Here is a 21,110-nt window from a genome sequence, read left to right as displayed (position 1 = left end):
GTGCTATAAACCAACAGCTCTGGGTGTACAACTAGTCCAAGGATTTAAAGGAATGATTGCATGCCTCCTAATACTATTCATTAATTAAAAAAAAAAACAAAAAACTTTTTTTAAGAAGCCTGTGATATGTTTCACAATGACATATTTGACAATAAAATAGAATAAAATGGTAATACAATGATACCGCTTACACCTTGTCAGCTATAGGGGCTGAAGTAATAAAAAAATCAGGATCAGTATTGTACATGTAATACATGCTGCTCTATCATATACTACTATTCTGGCACAATCTCTGTTGATACACAAAACATCAACATTTTAAGGAACATAGAAGGCAATAGTAAAAGGAAGGGGATTCAAACATCATAAAACAAACATTCTTTGAGCTGTCCTTGACAAATGTGTATTTTGAGTACATATGAAAATTTGCACCAAATACTCAATCGACATACATGAGGCTCACTCACCTTGTTCGCATGACCATCCAAGACATTCTGCTGTTGATTAAAACTATCGGGGACTTGCAAAAACCCTGATCTCTGCTGTATGCCAGCTACTCCACAAAGCACCAGGCTGGTCAAAAAGCATGCCAGGCAAAACATCTTCCTTTTAGAAAAAATAAAAAGCTCCTTCTACTTGTTTCTGATTCTATGAACAGTTCCTTATAGGATTTAAATAGTAATATATATTAATATATAAATATAGAAATATCTTCTGTACTGCTCCTGCAGCCTGTCAGTGGGCACCCATTCTCCAAAGTGCAGAGTGCTTATAAAACTGTCATCCACCTTGTGACATCCCTCTTATACTGCAGAATTCTGACTCAGGTATCCAGGTTAACAGCAAGGCATGCATGGTGCTGTGTTACGCTCCACCTCTCAGATCACAGCGTGAGTCATATTGTGTAATAAATATATGTGGCCCCAAGGCCTAACAGGCAGTTTGGTATACAGTAGTGTATCTAAGGTGTGTCTGATAACACATCGCCTCCACCCTGGGAGAGTCAGACATTTCTAGACCACTCGTACGGTAAATCACTGCCTGAGTAATACCGCAGACAAGTAGGATGTATGTGTGATGGATCAGTCAGAGGTGGCACGGCTTCCTTTGGGCTACATATTTTCAGCATAGCACAGTTAGACCAGAGGCCGCTCAGAGCCTCTGTACAAACAAGCCTTTACATGTTGCATGCTCTGCTATTCCTCACTGATAGCATTAGGGTTTTCAATTGCATCATTAGCCTATTGGATCGTACAGGTGATTGTATATTGTTGTCAGCTATTACGTCTGTAAAAGGTGTAAACGACCTAGGGCTTTCCTGTGTTTATCCAAAGTTTTTATTTGGTAAAAAAGGAAACAAGAAGTAGTATGGGCAAGTTACACAGTTCGATAATATTCTACATACTGAAAGTAAGATGATCGGAGTAAATAAATAAAAATAGAACCATAAAACAAACCAGAAAGCATTATCTTAAAACACAGAGTTACTTGGATTAATGGCCCTTTCAGTAATGTGGATTTTGATGAATATAACTGCATACCTTTATTAGCATTTAAATGTGCATTTAAAACTTTTGTTATTTATGCATGTCTTATATAATATTGAAATTTGCTTAACCATCCACAGAACCTAAAGTGATCGTAAAAGCTATTTATTTAATTTTTTTTAAACAAACAGGTTTATACTTACATGCACAGAGTGGCCCCAAAACCTATTCTTCTCGAATCCCCCGCCAGCACTTCTGAATCCTCCTCTCTGGCAAGTGCCCTTATACAGTAGAATGCCACATTCTATGGGGGCACTCGTGTGAGGTCACTCTCAAGCCCCGCTGCCTGCATCCAGAGACACAGACAGCGAGGCTCAGTCCCTCGTCACTGGCTTTAACTAACAGCAGCAGGAGCCAAAGGTTAGTATAAGGTAAGTATAAGAGGGGATAAGGGGGTAAGCTCCTACCTAAACATTTTTTTTACCTTTAAGTGATTGTAAAGGAAAAATGTATAAGAGATTTTTTTTTTTTTTTAAATAACAAACATGTCTTTACTTACTTGCTCTGTGCAATAGAATTGCACAGAGCAGCCCTGACCCTCCCATTTTTGGGTCTCCGCTGGCACTCCTGGCTCCTCCTGTCTTGCTGGTGCCGTCAATACGAAGCCGATACCCATGGGGGCACTAGTGCGTGCTCGCTCCAGAGAGCCGCTGCTGCGTCCATCGACACAGACAGCGAGACTTGGGCACGCCCCTGCTCCCTCATCACTGGAGCCAATGGCTACTGCTGCTATCTATCTGCCCAGGGAGGAGGGACAAAGCCAGGAGATCCGCAGCTCTCGTCAAATTTGTTTGCTATTTTTTAAATATAACAAAGATTGACAAATTGGGTACATACAAGGATGGTGGTACAATATTCAAATAGCAATAAAGTGAAACATATTAATTTATAAAAAGGATGAGTACATAACAATGTAAAAATGTAACGTGTAGCAGGGCCATCTTACTGAATGGGCATGCTGGGCAGTTGCCCAGGGGCCTCACTTGCCCATGGGGCCCCACCTCCCCAGCCAAGCATTAGTCCTGATTCCAGTGTGCATTCTGCCACCAAACTAAGCAAGTGTCAATCGCCTGCCGGCCCTGTGCTGCTGTCGGGCCTCTTGGGCTGGGGGGGAGGAGCCCACAACTGCAGGAATGCCTGTCTGCCTCCATGGGAACAGGCACACACACAGGACAGTCGAGTCTGACTCCCATCCGTGTGTGTGTTCACCGGACCCAGCCGCAGAACTTGGAAGCTGTCATTAGCCTGGCACTGCTGTACCAATAAATATCCCCTTATCGATAATTTGCATTTTTATTCTCATGGGTGATTGTGTAGGCAGAGCCCCAGTGCACTGCATTGCCCGGGGCCCTTTAATGCTCTTAAGATGGCACTGACGTGTAGAACAACTAATAAACCAATAAAATATTACATCGAAAGCATTAGAAAATTCCATCAGAAGGAAAAAAGTAAGCTAGTGATTATTGGTTAATTTTGTAAGAGTGGTAATTAGGAGATCAATCTAATAGGTATACAGTATCTCACAAAAGTGAGTACACCCCTCACATTTTTGTAAATATTTTATTTTATATCTTTTCATGTGACAACATTGAAGAAATTACACTTTGCTACAATGTAAAGTAGTGAGTGTACAGCTTGTATAACAGTGTAAAATTTCTGTCCCCTCAAAATAACTCAACACACAGCCATTAATGTCTAAACCGCTGGCAACAAAAGTCAGTACACCCCTAAGTAAAAATGTCCAAATTGGGCCCAAAGTGTCAATAGTTTGTGTGGCCACCATTATTTTTCAGCACTGCCTTAACCCTCATGGGCATGGAGTTCACCAGAGCTTCACAGGTTGCCACTGGAGCCCTTTTCCTTTCCTGCATGTCGACACCACGGAGCTGGTGGATGTTAGAGTCTTGAGCTCCTCCACCTATCGGTTGAGGATGCCCCACAGATGCTCAATAGGGTTTAGGTCTGGAGACACGCTTAGCCAGTTCATCAGCTTTACCCTCAGCTTCTTTAGCAAGGCAGTGGTCGTCTTGGAGGTCGTTATGTTGGAATACTTCCCTGCAGCCCAGTCTCTAAAGGGAAGGGATAGTGCTCTGATTCAGTATGTCACAGTACATGTTGGCATTTATGGTTCCCTCAGTGAACTTTAGCTCCTCAGTGCCAGCAGCACTCATGCAGCCCCAGACCATGACTCCTACCACCATGCTTGACTATAGGCAAGACACACTTGTCTTTGTACTCCTCACCTGGTTGCTGCAATACACACTTGACACCATCTGAACCAATTAGGTTTATCTTGGTCTCATCAGACCACAGGACATGGTTCTAGTAATCCATGTCCTTAATCTGCTTGCCTTCAGAAAACTGTTTGTGGACTTTCTTGTGCATCATCTTTTGAAGAGGCTTCCTTCTGGGACGACAGCCATGCAGACCAATTTGATGCAGTGTATGGTCTGAGCACTGACAGGCTGATCCTCCACCCCTTCAACATCTACAGCAATGCTGGCAGCACTCATACATCTATTTCCCAAAGACAACCTCTGGCTATGACACTTAGCATGTGCACTCAACTTCTTTGGTCGACCATGGCAAGGCCTGCTCTGAGTGGAACCTGTCCTGTTAAACCGCTGTATGGTCTTGGCCACCATGCTGCAGCTCAGTTTTAGGATCTTGGCAAATCTTCTTATAGCCTAGGCCATCTTTTTGTAGAGCAACAATTCTTTTTATTAGATCCTCAGAGAGTTCTTTGTCATGAGGTGCCGTGTTGGACTTCCACTGACCAGTATGAGAGAGCGAATGCTCCCCATTCATACCTGAGGCCCTGTAACACTAATGAGTCACATGACACCGGGGAGGGAAAATGGCTAATTGGGCCCAATTTGGACATTTTTACTTAGGGGGTGTACTCACTTTTGTTGCCAGTGATTTAGACATTAATGGCTGTGTGCTGAGTTATTTTCAGGGGACAGCAAATTTACACTGTTATACAAGCTTTACACTCACTACTAAAAGATATAATAAAATATTTACAAAAATGTGAGGGGTGTACTCACTTTTGTGAGATACTGTATATTAAAAACAGAAGAGATAATGTGTTTATAAATACCACACAATATTAAAAGAAAGGTAGAAAACAAAAAAGAGGAGTAGATAGAGAGAAGAGGGTAGAAAAAAGGGGGGAAGGGAATGAGGGAGTGGGGGTGTTTACAAGTGGTGATGCGATCCTAAATGAATAGAAAGTATAGTCAAGGCAAACAGAGTAAAATTAATAGGGTGTCATCAAAGTCTGGAGGTAAACAATGCTTAACCCAAGGAAGCCAGAGTTTCTCAAGTTGACCAATTCGATCTCTTTTGATTGCTTCAATTTTAGCATGAATTATTATCATTATTATTATTATTATCCTTTATTAGTTCTGTGTATGGTTTCAGCTAGAATTAAATATTGAGTTTTCCATATCTTACCAATGGTTTGTTTTGCGGCTGTTTAGGAGCTTTAAAAGAAGGCAAAATTGATTCTGTGTGATCCCATCAGGTTTCAAGTTTTTTAAGGGCTGTAGCAGGATTGGGCTGTATAGCTGTATCAAAGATTTTGGAGGCTAAGTCAAAAACTGCCTTCAAGAATTTTTGGGCAATCCCACTAAATATGAAGTTAAGTGCCAAACTGAACAGCCACGAAAACAAACTAGTCCATTGCATTTCTTCCTAGTGTAGGCATTTTTCTGTTGGAAAACTGACACTTTTGAAAGGACCGTGAAGGAATATCAGTATTGCTGACTAGGTCTTTCTGTCATCTTTTATATGCTTACTGTGTTTGTGTATGTAAATGTACAGTATGTGTTCATGCATCTTTTTACATCCTTGTAGATTGCCTTAACCACTTGCTGACCACCAGCAGTACATATACTGTGGCAGGTCGGCTCTGTCCCGCAAAACTACATAACTCTACGTAGCTTCACGGGACCGTGAGTGGGGACACATGTGCGCCCATTTGCCACAGGGGAAGCTGTGCTGCGGGTCCGGCGGCTGCGATTGCCCCTGGGCACCCATGATCGCTCCCCGTGGAGACAGAATGGCGGTCTGCTCTTTTGTCGCTGTCTTTTGTTTAGAGCGAAAAAAATAAAAATTGCAGAGGTGATCAAATACCACCAAAAGAAAGCTCTAATTGTGGGAAAAAAGGACATCAATTTCACTTGGGTACAGCGTCACACAACCGTGCAATTGTCAGTTAAATTAACGCAGTGCCGAATCTCAAAAAATGGCCCGGTCATTAAGGGGGAAAACCTTCCGGTCCAGAAGTGGTTAAACTCCAAGTTACCAGCAGATCCATTGAAATGTGTGTTAGAACAGTATTTATCATAACACATATAGAATAAATTAGCTCCACTACTGTACAGCTTTGGATACAAATTTGTCTTGTTGTCAATGGACACCTGTAGGTAACCCAGCTCCAAAAGTAATAGGGAGCTTTCAATTGGTGAACTATATATATAACCCAACAGGAGTTTTTCACATAACATAGATGCTATGCCTCCAGAATGAATACCTGTCAAAACATATACATTGGAACACTTAATTCTTGTAACCACACATCCAAGGCATATGGTGGCAAAGCAGACACTACTTCTCCTGGGGACATGGCTCACTTGGGTTTATCTCCCTTCCCTATTAGGTTTTCAGACTAATAATTAGGTTAAATGAGGGTATGGAGTAAAATAGATGGCTCTAGTACAGAATAAACCTGTTGCATAAAGATTGTTATTTACATACACCGTCCAAAAATCTATTATTTGAAAAAAACTTGGCATTGACAACTCTTTGTTGTGTCTGAATACAAGCTGGGTCATAATGTTAGATAAGGAAGGAGACTGACAGCAAACCTACCTGGCATGAGTCACCTGTATATTCGGGAGGGCAGGCACATATCTCTACACTGTGTGCTACACGCCCACTTCCTGAGATGGTGATGTCCTCAAGACCAACCTCTCCAAGGGTGAGGCGCTGAGTCTCAGAGAAGTACAAGGCTCGGATATGTAAGCTTTCCAGTCTGGACAAGATCATCATGAGCTCCTCTCGAGACACTAAGCTGTTGCTGCTTGCATGCCGGAAGTTCCCCTGAATTATAACAGCACAGTACAATAATGTCAGCTCAAAAACAAATGAAATTACATCCTGTGTTTTTATTATGACATAAATTAGACTGAAAGAGGAATTATTTTAATATAACATGAACCCTATTGTAAATATTTCCCCTGACAAAATTAATTTATTTTCAACCTAAATATAATTTGAGACATTAATTATAGTCCTCTAGATACTTCTAGAGATCTTAGTGTAAAGAAAAAAACATACTAAATATATATAAGCTAATATTGTAAAGTCAACAAAATATAATTGTATGTGCATTTTACATGTTTTACTTGCATGCTGCACATTTTTTTCACACTGAATTTGCTTGCTGCACATTTTAATAACTGTATTCTACAGGCAGATTTCTGGAGTCAACCATCTTTATGTCATAAAAAGCAATAAGCATCCTTGCTGAATGACTGCTGAAATAAATCAGCTGCAGGAAAAGTCATAGAGAACCTCAAATAACTCATCTGAATGAACCAGTGGATGTGATCTCTTGTAGTAAACAGATGTAGCACCCTCCAAAGTAGGTGCTAGGTAAAGTATAGTGGGCTTTGTCTGCTTATCAGCAAGGCCATGTTTTCAGCTAGGCTGGCATGTGTTCCCAGGTGTGCCTGTTGTGTTGGGGAGTCTCCCCACTGTGTCCCAATGAGGGCTCTCATTGGGCAGTGGAGGAAACCTGACTAATAGCACACCAGGGCTTGTATCCATCCTAGAAGGGCAGATTCTGCTGCACAGCATTATGGGAGGGGGTATAAGTCCATGGGGCGCGCATGTCAGATTGTCTTTGGCGGGAAGCAGAGTCCCAGGAGGGAGGTGACGGCTGTCTCTCCTCCTTTCAGGGAGAATCAGCTGTCCCAGGCGGCTGGTCTGATAGGACACAGGGCTGAGCTGAGCTGCAGTACGGATCCAGACGTGCTGTGGACCAGCGGAGAGTTGGGGTCGAGTTTCAGGAAAGCATTCTGAGTCGTGAGTACTGCAAACTGCCCCTGGGGGTCTGCCTAGCAGAGTGGACCACTCCGGAGAAGGTCAGAGGGATCCAGAGCTAGCTAGCTAGCTGGTGCAGAAATAAGAGTAAAGGGGGTGCCAGTGATAACCCTGAAGAGGAAATGGGGTGCCAGCGGTTGGGCCCTGAAGTGTAAAGTGTTGCAGCAGCATTGTAAGTAGCTACCTCAGTCAGTGAAGACTACAGAGAGCAGTGTAAAGGACTTTTGAGCTGTGAGGAAGTAGTAAAAGTCAAGTTTCAGTTCACAGACCGCAAGTCAGATTTGCAAGCGCCAGTAAGCGTTGGTCGGCCTTCAGCCGGCGCCAAGACAGCGCTAGGCGGCATTTTTCTCAAGTGTCCCGAATTTGTACCTAGTTGAGCCAGAGGAGTATCCCACTCATTCCCTTCTCCCATCCAAGTTCCTACAATAAAACTAAAAACCAAAGATGCCGGACTGTTCATTGTCTCAGATCTCACACTTGGGCAACAAGCTTAAAGGTGCTGTTTCTGTTAACGGTAACCATGGCAGACCCACATCAGGCCCAATGCCTGGAAATACTGCTACACAGAGACTAATTTTTTTTATTGAAAAAAAATCCCCGGTCTCCCTAAGAAGGGTTAAACATGAGATCTCAGACCAGGATGTGCTCTCCAAGTTTACCATGAAATATGGCATTGTCCTTTACTGCACAGGAGAGGGAACAATTGGAGCCTTGTGGCTTACTGATTTCATACAAGTATGAAAAACTCTGTGCGCTTCCTATGGACAGATACTGATATGATCCCCCACTAGGGAAGCCCAGTAAAAATCGGGTCCTTACTCAGTGATTGCAGGTGGTACTAAAATTGGATTGGGATTGTGCTGTTTACCTAATTTCCATGAGGTTGTCTGTAATTTCTGTGGTGTGCACAGATCTTGAAAGCCTTCCTATGAACAGTCCTAGTGTGCAGATCCCCAGTCAGCAAGAGATGGCATTTCTGAAGTCTTTATGACTACATCATCATGATGTCTTGACTAACCCAAGACCCAACTAATATGTACTCCTCAACTGTTCAACGCTCTGTTCACATATAAGTAAGGGCTTAACTGGAAGCCTATTGTACATTCGAAAAAGCTTAAAATGCAAGATCCATCAGTGCTGGGCATATGATGAAACCAGGATTGAAATCTCTAAATGCAGTGCAATGCCTCCTGTTATGCTATCAGCCCATATTCTCAGTACTGATCTGATATTTGTAGTACTTATAAGAGCTGTCAAATTCCCATTACCCTGTGTAAGAGACATGTTGATTTTAAATAAAAGAGAGCCTAAGGGAGTAGAATAACTTTGAAAAGGAATGGAAATCCTCAACTAAAGCCTATCTAGCTCCAAAAAAGATTATTTTACGTGGAATATATACATCATAAAAGTAATAAAAACTGCTACTACAATGTTTGCTACAATATTTTACCCATAGTTATAATTACAATATTATGTAAAAAAAAATGTGATCCAGAGAATTGATCCCACTGTGCTACCAGGTGCAGAAAGAAATGTTTACCCATGTGGTAAAATTGGCAACAGTTTCCCATGAAGATCTGCTCTGCATTTGTTCTGCTCAGACTCGAAAATGCAAAAGTTGCCAAAGGCTGAACTTGATGAACGCAAATATTTTTTCAACCTGGTTAACCAAATAATTACTGAAATGGTGCGAGGAAGTTTTTTCAGAAGCACTAAGCTTCAAAATGATGTCAGAATTCTCAGAACGTGTATGATTTATAATCACTTATATAATTATAATAAGTACTGCACATGTACTCAACTTTGGAATCGGTGGGCTTGTGAAGCCGAAGTAATCTCTGCCATTGATGTCATTAAAGTGCAGCAATGACTTAAAGTAGAACTAAAGGCAAAACCTTTTTTTTCATTTTGTATGGAGTAAGGGAGGGTTATAACCCCTGTATGATTTTTTATTTTTTTTTGCCATCTGTGTTTTATTTTGGAGATTTCCCTTCACTTCCTGTCCCATAGCCAAACATGGAGTGAGAGGAAATTCCTACAAATTAAGGGAATCTGTTGGGGACCACAAGGTCACCAGAACTAGTGTGCCTACCGGAAGATTGGAATTTTTTTTACTTTCACTTTAAATGATAATTTTAAAGAGGACAATTAGAAAGGGTAAATCTCTCTAACCGGGTGCACAGACAGCAATTAAAACTGACAGATGTTCTACTCCCTCTCCACTCAATCCAAAACTAGAAAAGCATTGCCTTTAGTTATACTTTAAAATCCTATTCCAGGCAGATTCGTTTTTTGTCTAAGATATATTGACAAAATGGCAGGCTTTCTTTCAGTTTTATTTTATTAAAAAAAAATACAATGTCATAAGAAAACAAACATGTTGAAGTGTTCATATTGAAGGGATGTGGCAGATTCTCACTGATCCTATAGCTATTTGCCTCAGCTCTTTTCCTTTAACCCTATCCTCACTTGACCCATCTAAGTGTTCACGTTACAAAGGGTGGTCAGTATCAGTACGGATGAGTAGATAGAACCACAGGAGAAACTATTAATTTCATTTACTGAGCTGCTTAGGGGGAATTTACTTGTAAAAAGACCATATTTTTATTGTTATTCGTGTCCTGTCAATTAAAATTTTGGAAAAAAATTAAGCAATGAGGCTAATGAGGGGCTTTTTTGGATATGAATAGGTCAATGATAGCTGAAATCAGCTTCTTTAACAATCAGCAGCTATTTAAAAGTCCACTGCACTGTTTAAACCACCTTAACTGAGTCACTTGCTTCAGGCCCGTTGCTCCCACTGGAAAAGGGATCTCTGAGACACACCCCTATAAGAACTTAGTGACCTTGCTTTGGTTTACTCTCATCATGATGAGATGTGAATTGTCTCTACATATTTATGATCTCCTATGATCCCACGACCTGCGAATGTTCAGTATCGTATGTTATTTTACATCTACTGCTATAAGCTCTATAAGCTCCAATGGATGTAATTTTCTGCTCTGTAGTTCTTGTAGACCTATTACCACATTATCAGGGGCCACCTTGTTGTAGTCCCTCTCTTTATCCTACTCTTTTTTTTTGTACTTTTATGCTTGAAAACTGAATAAAACTTTATTCTTAAAAAAAAACATGTATTTACCTTCTCTGTTGACCCTGTTGACTCAATTTACTTCTAGAAATGAAAAGTCTCGATTTCACTCTTTCCTAGGGGTAAGACTACGCCTTGCTTGTCTGTCTTCCTCTTGTGCAGTGGGGGTTAGCTTCTATATATAAAGAGTTTCAAGTGCAGCCCCTGACATCACCAAAGAGATGCACATAATATTGCTTGAATGTATTGCTACAGAAAGCTGTCAGAGACAGTGAACATGCTGAAGGAGATGATCAGAGACTGCAAACACGCGACAGGAGACGATCAAAGACTGCAAATATGCTACAGGAGATGATCAATGAATTTTGATATGCAACAGGAGATGATCAGACTTTGAGCATCCTACATGAGATGATCAGAGACTGCATACATGCTACAGGAGATGATCAAATACTCCAGGCATGCAAAAGGAAATGATTAGACTGTTAACATCCCACAGAAGATGATCAGAGACTGCAGACAAGCAATAGTAGATGATCAAACTGCAAACATCCAACCGGAGATGGTCAGAGACTGTGTACATTCTGCAGGAGATGGTCTGAGCTGGCAGACACACAACAGGAAATTGTTTGGTCAGACTGTGAACATCCTACACGAGATGATCAGAGACTGCAGACATTATACACATGATCAGAGACTGCAGACATGCAAGGGCAGATGATCATACTGTCAACATTCTACATGAGATGATCAGAGACTGCAGACATTATACAGATGATCAGAGACTGCAGACATGCAAGGGCAGATGATCATACTGTCAACATTCTACATGAGATGATCAGAGACTGCAGTCATGCAACCGGGGATGATGAGTCTATAAACAACCTACAGGAGATGGTCAGAGACTGCAGACAGGAAACAGGAGAAACCAGACATTGTGAACTGCCAATGGGAGATTGTCAAAGATACAGACATACTATCTTAATTGTTGTCGGAGACTAGTGAATGAAATGGTTAAAGATTACTGCTATAACTGACCTTTTAAAAATCAATTCTTCCACATTGTACTCCCTACAGCACCCGTAAAAAATACCTGTGTCACATTTGATATTTCTCTTAACAAGATCCATTACAGAAGATCAGAGGAAAAAACACAGAAGAGGGGAGGAATGCACAGCACAACTACCATAACCCAGTATAAAGAATATTTTTCCTTTATTGACCTAAGTAAGAACCTAGCTAATGAAAACACAGATTACCAGGGATCACAAGGGCCACAAAATAAGTACCAAAGGGCATGTAGCCCCTGGGCCACAGATTAAGCACCAAGGCTTAGACATTGCAACTTTACAAGACTGATCTTGCAAAGTATATCTACTAGCTATGTACCACTCACTATTTGGAGATATTCTAGCATGGCTGAACATGAGCAGTCTTGATTATGTCCGTTTTTTCTGATCGGAATTATTCCTCCTTACACATACTAGTACTTTATAGCAAAAACTCAAAGCAGCAGCTTTATGCAGAGTACCAACTATGTTGGAAAAACAGAGTAACCTTTTTCATCTTCATCTTCATCTTTTTAATCTCTTTGGCTCCTTTATAAACAGGATGGATGAAAGTTCAAGAGAAGTCTGTCCTGCTGCCACCCCTAAAATTGAATTGTCTGGTTTCTAAAATAAACATTCACATTGTTACAATATGTACAATGTATAATTTTGCATTGTGTTTGTTGTTACCTGTCAGATTTTGTAAAACCCCTTTATTGCTGGCACAAACAAATAAATGCAAAACTTTTATTCTAGCTAACACTAAGAAACAAACTACTGCTGCACAATAGTTGCATACAGTTCTACCAGATGGCCATGTTATCTATCAATCTTTTTAAACTTCTTCTTATTAAAAAATGTGATGCTGGAAAATGTTTAATAATAAAACCTTTAGGGCCAGTGGCAAAGTTAGTTTTATCAGTTTTCCTAAAATTTTAAATAAGCCTATTAAGCTGTTAATTAAGATGTAATTGCTGTCAATAATAGTCCAACTCCAGCTAGATTTTTTAGGTTTTGGAAAGAATCAGGAGGGGTTGAATTTTTGTAATGTTTGAAATGCGGTCTTTGTCACTATAAAGGAGATTCGCCCTCACATTCTTTCCTGTCAGACAGCCATCACCTGTACTGGAAGTAGGCATGCGCTTTTCCCTCATTTCCTATTCTGTCTAACACACATGAAATAGACAGAAAGTAAAGAGAAACCTCCTTAATGGAGCACACTGGCACCAAAATGAATTGGACAGAGGTTCCAACACTTACTCGCTCTTAAAATGAAAAATGCTTGGCTAGCTATTGGACATTTGGGTTGAAGGGTGTTGGGTTCAGATGAGCGTACTTAAATTAGAACTAAAGGCAAAACTTTTTTTTTTTCATTTTGAATAGAGGACACCTGTGTCCCATTGGCGAGATTTCCCTTTACTTCCTGTCCCATAGCCAAAACAGAAAGTAGGAGGAAATCCCACTAAAGTGAGGAACTTACTTGTTGTCACCAGGGTCACCAAAACGAGAGTCCCCACTGAAAGATTTCCCCCTCTGTTACTTTTCTAGGGAAAACCCAAAATCTTGATTTTCTTTCACTTTCAGTGATAACGGTAAACAGGACAAATAGAGAGGGCGAATCTCCTTAACAGGGGCACAGGCAGCAATAAAAACGTAACAGGTGTTCTAATTCCTTTTCACTCCATCCAAATCCTCTCTAAAAATTTGCCTTTACTTATACTTTAATTTCCCAAAACTCTCTCAATATGATCCACCCAAAGGAACTCACTTATGAATCTGAGCACTCAAGCTATATGGTCCCATTCTCCCTGTTCTTGAATTTTATTTTTCAATGGAGAATCCAGCAGGGAGCTGGGAAAGTGAACGTGAACATTAAATAAAGCAAGATAACCAAAGGTACATTCGGACTTTACATGATGATCACGCAGTCTAGGATATGGTTGATCCTGGAAACAATAAAAAGGTATATGTGCATTTGGCATCATCTGCAAATACTCCTTGCTGACAGACAATCATAGATCAGCTATGTGTATTTACCGGACAAGAAATGATTATCTAGATAAGGCCAGTATCAAGAGTGTTTGTAGACTGCAAAAAAAAGCAGCAGATATGAGTGTGTGTATGTTTAAGTCCAGATTGTTCTTACAATTATTTTTCAATGGTTGGATCTTCCAAACACTATCTCATTTCTACAGGCCTATTTACATGCACAGTGAATGGGATAGAGTCAAGATCTTGGATGGAAGCGTTATTTTGTTCTCCAGGGTTCTAAGAAATTGGAAAGTGACTAAGTACAGCAGCATTATTCTGCAGTTTTGGGTGTATTTTTCTACAGCGCCAGCTCCGCAAGCAAATTGGAAGGACACCCTGGATGAACATTGCCCAGATCCTCTATTGTTTTAAGATGCCTGCTTTAACGCACCTTTGAGAGTAACACTCTTTTAAATTAATATTAAATACTTGCATTGCTACACTTAGATTGGCGCTTGGTCTTCTCTTCTCTCTTTTTTGGGTGTATTTTTCCCTAACGTTTATTTGACAATCCTACTCCCCAGCTCAGCCCCCTTGCCAGTTTTATACAGTGGTGATCGACAGTTTGGGCACCCCAGGTAAAAATTTGTATTAATGTGTATAAAGAAGCCAAGGAAAGATGAAAAAAATCTCCAAAAGGCATCAAATTACAGATTAGACATTCTTATAATATGTCAACAAAAGTTAGATTTTATTTCCATCATTTACACTTTCAAAATAACAAAAAACAAAAAAATGGCATCTGCAAAAGTTTGGGCACCCTGCAGAGTTAATATCTTGTATTGCCCCCTTTGGCAAGTATCACAGCTTGTAAATGCTTTTTGTAGCCAGCCAAGAGACTTTCAATTCTTGTTTGAGGTATCTTTGCCCATTCTTCCTTACAAAAATCTTCCAGTTCTTTGAGATTTCTGGGCTGTCACGCACTGCTCTTTTAAGGTCTATCCATAGACTTTCAGTTATGTTGAGGTCAGGAGATTGTGAAGGCCATGGCAAAACCTTCAGTTTACGCTTCTTGATGTAATCCCCCGTGGATTTTGAGGTGTGTTTAGGATCATTATCCATTTGTAGAAGCCATCCTCTCTTTAACTTCAGCTTTTTCACAGATGGCATAAAGTTACCATCCAAAATTTGCTTAAGTTTTATTGAATCAATTTTTCCTTCTACTCGTGAGATGTTCCCTGTGCCACTGGCTGCAATACAACCCCAAAGCATGATTGATCCTCCCTGATGCTTAACAGACAGAGGTTCTTTTCATTAAATTCTGTGCCCCTTCTTCTCCAAACATACCTTTGCTCATTCCGGCCAAAAAGTTCAATTTTAACCTCATCGGTCCACAGAACTTGTTTCCAAAATGCATCAGGCTTGTCTATATGTTCATTTGCAAAGTTCAAACGCTGATTTTTGTGGTGAGAACGTAGAAGAGGTTTTCTTCTGATGACTCTTCCATGAAGACCATATTTGTACAAGTATCTCTTTATAGTGGAATAGTGTACCACAACTCCAGTGTCTGCCAGATCTTTCTGGAGGAATAGTGCAGTCAAACGCGGGTTTTGAATTGTTTTTCTCACAATCCTGCGAGCTGTTCTGTCTGATATTTTTCTTGGTCTTTCAGATCTTGCTTTAACTTCCACTGTTCCTGATGACTGCCCTTTCTTAATTACATTCCGAACAGAGGATATTGACATCTGAAAAGGCTTTGCTATCTTCTTATAGCCTTCTCCAGCTTTGTGAGCGTCAATTATTTTCAGTTTCAGTTTTCTAGACAACTGCTTAAAAGATCCCATGGTGCTGATTGTTGGGGCAAGGTCAGATGAGTCTGGGCATTTAAAACCTTTGAGATTGACATCACCTGGTCTTCCCAGACGATGATTGAGAACAATCCATGACACTGGCAGGTCTCAGCTTTGCAAAGGGAGCAGTGCATGCTATAAATTCTGCAGGGTGCCCAAACTTTTGCAGACACCATTTTTTGGTTTTCTGTAACTTTGAAAGTGTCAATGATGGAAATAAAATCTAACGTTTGTTGACATATTATAAGAATGTCTAATCTGTAATTTGATGCCTTTTGGAGATTTTTCCATCTTTCCTTGGCTTCTTTACGCACATTAATACAAATTTTTACCTAGGGCGCCCAAACTTTCGATTACCACTGTTTGGCCCTGTCAACAATCCAGAAAGATATTGGCTGTGCAGCCAAATCTACACCGTATTCGCTCCCAGAACTACACCATACTTTCCATTCAATCCTTTGGGATATTCCACTGGACAACATCTCTCTGGTTCAGGGTCACATTAGGATAAGTCTGGTGGGGGTTTAAAGACAGAGAGGGGGCTGGTAAAAAAAAGTAAAACTGCACTAAGGTTCAGATACCTTTAGGTGTAAAACATTATGATAAAATCTAAGGCCCCTTTCACATGAAGGGTCCAATCAGGTCCACCTGTCAGTTTTTCAGGTGGACCTGATCTGAACGTTCATTTACCCCTTTGGACCGGTGGCTGTGACTTATGTCTGTTTATGCCCACCTACCTCCAATCCAATCCAGTGCACTAAAAAATTAAAAATGGAAGAGGATCTGTCCCCTTCTGTCTAGGTGGACTGGATCTGATCAGAGGGCAGTCGGGTGTAAACAAACAGTGGAGTCCGTTTTCTCCCAGCTGCCCATAGAGCAGAGTTGGCTCAATCCAATTCCGCTCTTCATAAACTGAGTGGACACAAATGGCTCATCCTCCCACTCTGCTCTGTTCAGCAGGGAATCAGCGGACAGATCCCCTGCTGATCTCAATGGAGTCCTTTCTGTGTTAAAGGGGTCTAAAACTTAGTAGTGATCCAACCAATCCAGGTTACAGTGCGTCTGCCCCATTGCCATCAGGGAAAAGTTATAGGCCACTTAAAACACACACGCTTGAATATAGCTTTTTCCCTAGGGCTGTATTGTCTATAAATTATTTATAAATTACATTCGATTTTTTTTTTAATATTTTATATTTTTGCTATATTTAAGGACAGATGTGTGGGCGTGTCTTAGGAAGTATGTGCGTTTGGCCATGATAAGAAATGTTTTTTAATATTCCTGTTGTAAAGTTGTGAAGCGTACCTTGATAAATTTTGTTCTATGTATGTAATGACAATAAAGTAATATCTTATCTTTAAAGACTAAGACAAAGTAAGCCATATTTAAAATGTAAGCTATAGTAAATTAATCTTTATTGTTCTATATACACCTAGATGAAGGAATTTACACAGGTATCCATAAACAACAATTATTATTTTTTAACAGAGTATAATGTAATACTTGCAATCTCACCTCCACAAGCTGAACACGACCATAGTTTTGCCTGTCTGGTAAAGGATTGTTGGGATCCACATAAACAACAGTCATTTGTCTACCCTACATGAAAAAAAAATGCAATAAAAAGTAGCTGATGGTGTAAAACACTAAAATTATCTCCTATTAGACAATAGAAATCAATGGACTAGAAGATGTCCATACACCTTCATACCTTACACAGCTAAAACATATACACTGGAGATCAAAATTAGAGAACAATTTATGAACACTTGATTTTTTCAGAAATAATGTAATCTTCATTGTTCAACATTTGATGGAATTTTTGTTGTTGCCATACCACGCTAATAGAACAGTGTTTTTCAAAATGACCAAGGCACTTCAACAAAATAACCTTTATTTTGTAGAAAACACAATGATCAAAATTAGAGAACAGAAATGACTGTAACACGGAGAAAGGTTACAACTAAAATTACAACTGTAAAAGGTTACAACAATAAACATTTAGTAGGAAATGGGAGGCCCTTGCTTTGAATGACTTCAGCACATCTGCGGCCACAGGACTTCACTAGTCTTTCACATTGTTCTGGTGTGATTTTGTTCCACTCTTCTTCCAGTCTTTTCCATAGTTCGGTGACTATAGTGGTTTTCTAGGCCATAACTTTGCCGCAAAGGATTTTCCAGAGGTTTTCTATTGGGTTTAGATCAGGACTCTGGGCTGGCCATTTTTATTATTTCAATGTTTTTAGCTGCAAGGAACTGCTTTACCATTTGGCTACAGTATGTGATGGGGCACTGTTGTGCATTAAAATTGCTAGCTGATTGAGTGATGAACTCAGGGAAGGAACCACATGTTGTTGAAGAAGGTTCTGAAAAACATTTGCATTCACTCTGCAATTTAGCTGTAAAAGAGGTCCAACTCCTGCTGCAGAAAACATTCCCTAAACCATGATTCCTCCCCCTCCACCTTTCACTGACTTCTTTACACACTTTAGGTTCAGTCTTTCCCCAGTTTGGCAATAAACATAATGTTTCCCATCGGACCCAAATAAATTAAACTTGCTTTCATCACTAAAGTGATTTTTGGACCAGTTCTCCTCTGTCCACACAACATGCTCCTCAGCAAAGGTTAGTCTAGCCTTTTGATTCTTTCTGCTAATGAGCGGTTTAGTCACTGTAGAGTGGGCTTTCAGTCCAAATTCTCCTAAACAACGAGATACTGTATTATGAGACAGATCCTTACTCTGTTTAGCGCTGAACTAGCAAGCAATCACAGCTGCAGTGTTGAACTGATTGCCCGTTGAAATACTCCGCATTATCCTGTCCCCTCTCTTGCATTTGTCTTTTGTGGACAACCAGCCTTCTTGGGGGACTTGAATGAGTTTGTGACGTTGTAAAGATGCAATATTCTAGAAATCACAGATTCGGAACGACAAATTTCGCTTGCTATGGCTGAAAGGGTCATCCCTTTGGACTTCAGCTGGACAACCTGCTGCCGGAGGGTTTCAGTCACTTTAGAATGGCTCACCATCTTGCAAAGTCAGTAAAAACTGGAAAGTTAGGCTGCCAGTTAACTAGGGTTTGTCAGATAATTAAAGAAATTAGCACAAGGTGACAGATTACCACCAATAATTGGGATATATCTGAAAGTGTTCTCTAATTTTGATCAATGTTCTTTTTCAAATCTCATTGAATTGTTTTTAATTCTGTGCTTCAAAATATATGTGACCTATGAAATATGATTTACAAAACTGCTCTTTTACTCCTGTTTAAATAATTTAAAATAGGACTAAGCAGTGACCTTGAAATTTAGGAAGTTGTAGGTTGTTCTCTTATTTTGACCTCCAGTGTATATTTGAGCTGTTTTGCTTGCCAAAGGATTTGAACTCTATTCAGCCAGCCTTGAGAGTTGCACACTTCTGTCACACTACACCCCTTACCTTGGTTTAGCTTTGCGACTTTTTACATTACCTCCCTATCTGGTCATTGGACTTTGGGACAGCATCATCACACCGTTCATAGTCCAGTGAGCACGGTGGAATTAGAGAACTAGCAAAAGACTGGCTGAAGAGAACTGCATATCACAGCTCACATACAATATGATATTGTATATTTCAACTCTATTTACCAATTTGCGTAGAGTTCCATTTTAGGATATATTGAAAAACTGATTTTTCCATACACTCCTCTGGTGCAGGATTAAAGTTTTCTCTGGGTAACACGGGTACTGTTTTTGCTTCTTTTTCTCTATTTGTTTGTAATAAACCATTCATATGCTGTTTATTGACCCTTTAAGATTTCTGGTAACAGGAACCCAAAAATGCATGCGATTCAACAGCCTGTTGCACAATATTTCACATACATCTTTGATATATGATATCACAAATCTGTAATCACACAGAGAGCTAGCCTGAAATCAGGGGCAACACACAAATACCTCATAAACTATGCAACAGACAAAATTTCATTTTGTTATACTGCCAAGTATTACTGACCTATATGGAACAATGGGCAGTGAAACCTATTAAATGTTTATTGCATCTGAAAGGAATTAATCAGCCATGAAACAATGGTAGAATATTGCTTAGTGTGAATGTAGGGAATGTTGGCAATCATAACAATTTCTGGCAGTACTTGTAAAGTAACAACAGGGCTCTATAATTCAAACACCTGGCATACAGCAACACAAGAACCTGAACCGCACTCCACATTTCATTTTGTGTCTCATAATCCACAAGTCGATTTCACAGGCATTCATATAAAGAATACATTTTATGTTATAATTACATGTACAGGATACAACAAATTTCTCGTTTGCAAGTTTTTGTCATACTTTCCATAGAAAAAAGAATCAAATATCTACTTACTGTTAACAGAACATCTGGCCGTTTGTCTAGAAGTACCATTCCTTCACTTGGTAAGCCAAAGGACTTCAGCTGATATGTCAGAGAGCCGCCATATGAAGAAATCTGTTCATAATGAAAGAAATACATAAGCTTTCTTTAAGAGCAACAACAGAGGCTAAACTATGCATCATTTATTCCACAATATGAAAAAAAATACAACTCCGGATTAACTCTGGAAAACTGCTTAATTTTATATTGCATTGAGTATGATGATATTAAAAAGGCAATAAAGAACAGTGTAGCCATTGACGCTTTGAGCTTTGAAGCTCATCTCAGTTCAAAATGGAGGCTTAAAATGCCACTAAAATTTGATTAAAAAAATATACAAAATTTTCCAGTATGTGTTGTTTCGGGGGGGGGGGGGGGATACTAGCCTAGAGCTGAGCTTGAAAATGTGTCCTTTTTAAAGCTACTAAGAGAAAAACATATAAAAAAGCTAATATTGATCATAAACACTCTTACCCTCTCTCCCAAGTATAAGTCTGGTGCCACCCAGTGCAGACTGTGAACAGACGGTGGTAATTCTTGCACATCTGCTACAACACTGTTGCTGCCTGGATTGAAAGTGACAGCCACTCTGGTATGATCTGCTGTCTCGAGATTCCATGACCTCATATCTACAAACTTTTTTATCAGAGATACATTGATTAAAATGATACCACCATAAAACAATATAATATATAATTATGTGTACAAATGACCAATCAAACTAAATATGTAAATTTGTCTAACATTCAAAAATATTAAACAAATGCAAAGTGGTAAAAAAAATGGCACAATCAAAGACAACCAGTGCATGCCTACTAATGTATAAGTTAGGTCGGGTTCACACATATGCGGCCGCGGGTTCATGCCTGGAGTATGGTGTGTCCTTGTTCACCAGTTCAGGTGTGAATCAGGTCTGAATTTTTGCTCTAATTCACACCTGAATCGGACCCAAAGAGGCACATGACCCTTTTTGAATGCGGACTGCAGCTGTCCCGGACCTGTGTGAACTGGCTCCATTGAGAGCCAGTCACATTCGCCTGTCATGCGAATTGGATGCTGGTTTCATCCAATCTGTACTAATTTGCATATGTGTGAAC

At 40.0% G+C, this 21,110-nt stretch overlaps 1 protein-coding gene across 2 annotated transcripts in view; it reads right to left on the bottom strand.

Moving 5' to 3' along the window:
- Positions 1-21,110, bottom strand: part of LAMA3 (laminin subunit alpha 3) — a 244,360-nt gene that overhangs the window by 67,226 nt on the left and 156,024 nt on the right. For both annotated transcript variants that reach the window (XM_082258666.1, XM_082258665.1), the window contains 4 exons: positions 20,488-20,649; positions 19,987-20,088; positions 17,138-17,221; positions 6,426-6,656 (listed from right to left, as the gene is read on the bottom strand). In XM_082258666.1, the coding sequence (XP_082114792.1) occupies positions 6,426-6,656; positions 17,138-17,221; positions 19,987-20,088; positions 20,488-20,649 (579 nt within the window). The remainder of the gene's footprint in view (positions 1-6,425; positions 6,657-17,137; positions 17,222-19,986; positions 20,089-20,487; positions 20,650-21,110) is intronic.

The sequence above is a fragment of the Pelophylax lessonae genome, assembly GCF_965119305.1.
Source record: "Pelophylax lessonae genome assembly, chromosome: 5".
NCBI lineage: Eukaryota > Metazoa > Chordata > Amphibia > Anura > Ranidae > Pelophylax > Pelophylax lessonae.
Note: the sequence above shows the minus strand (reverse complement) of the source record. Positions and strands in the feature narration are given on the sequence as shown.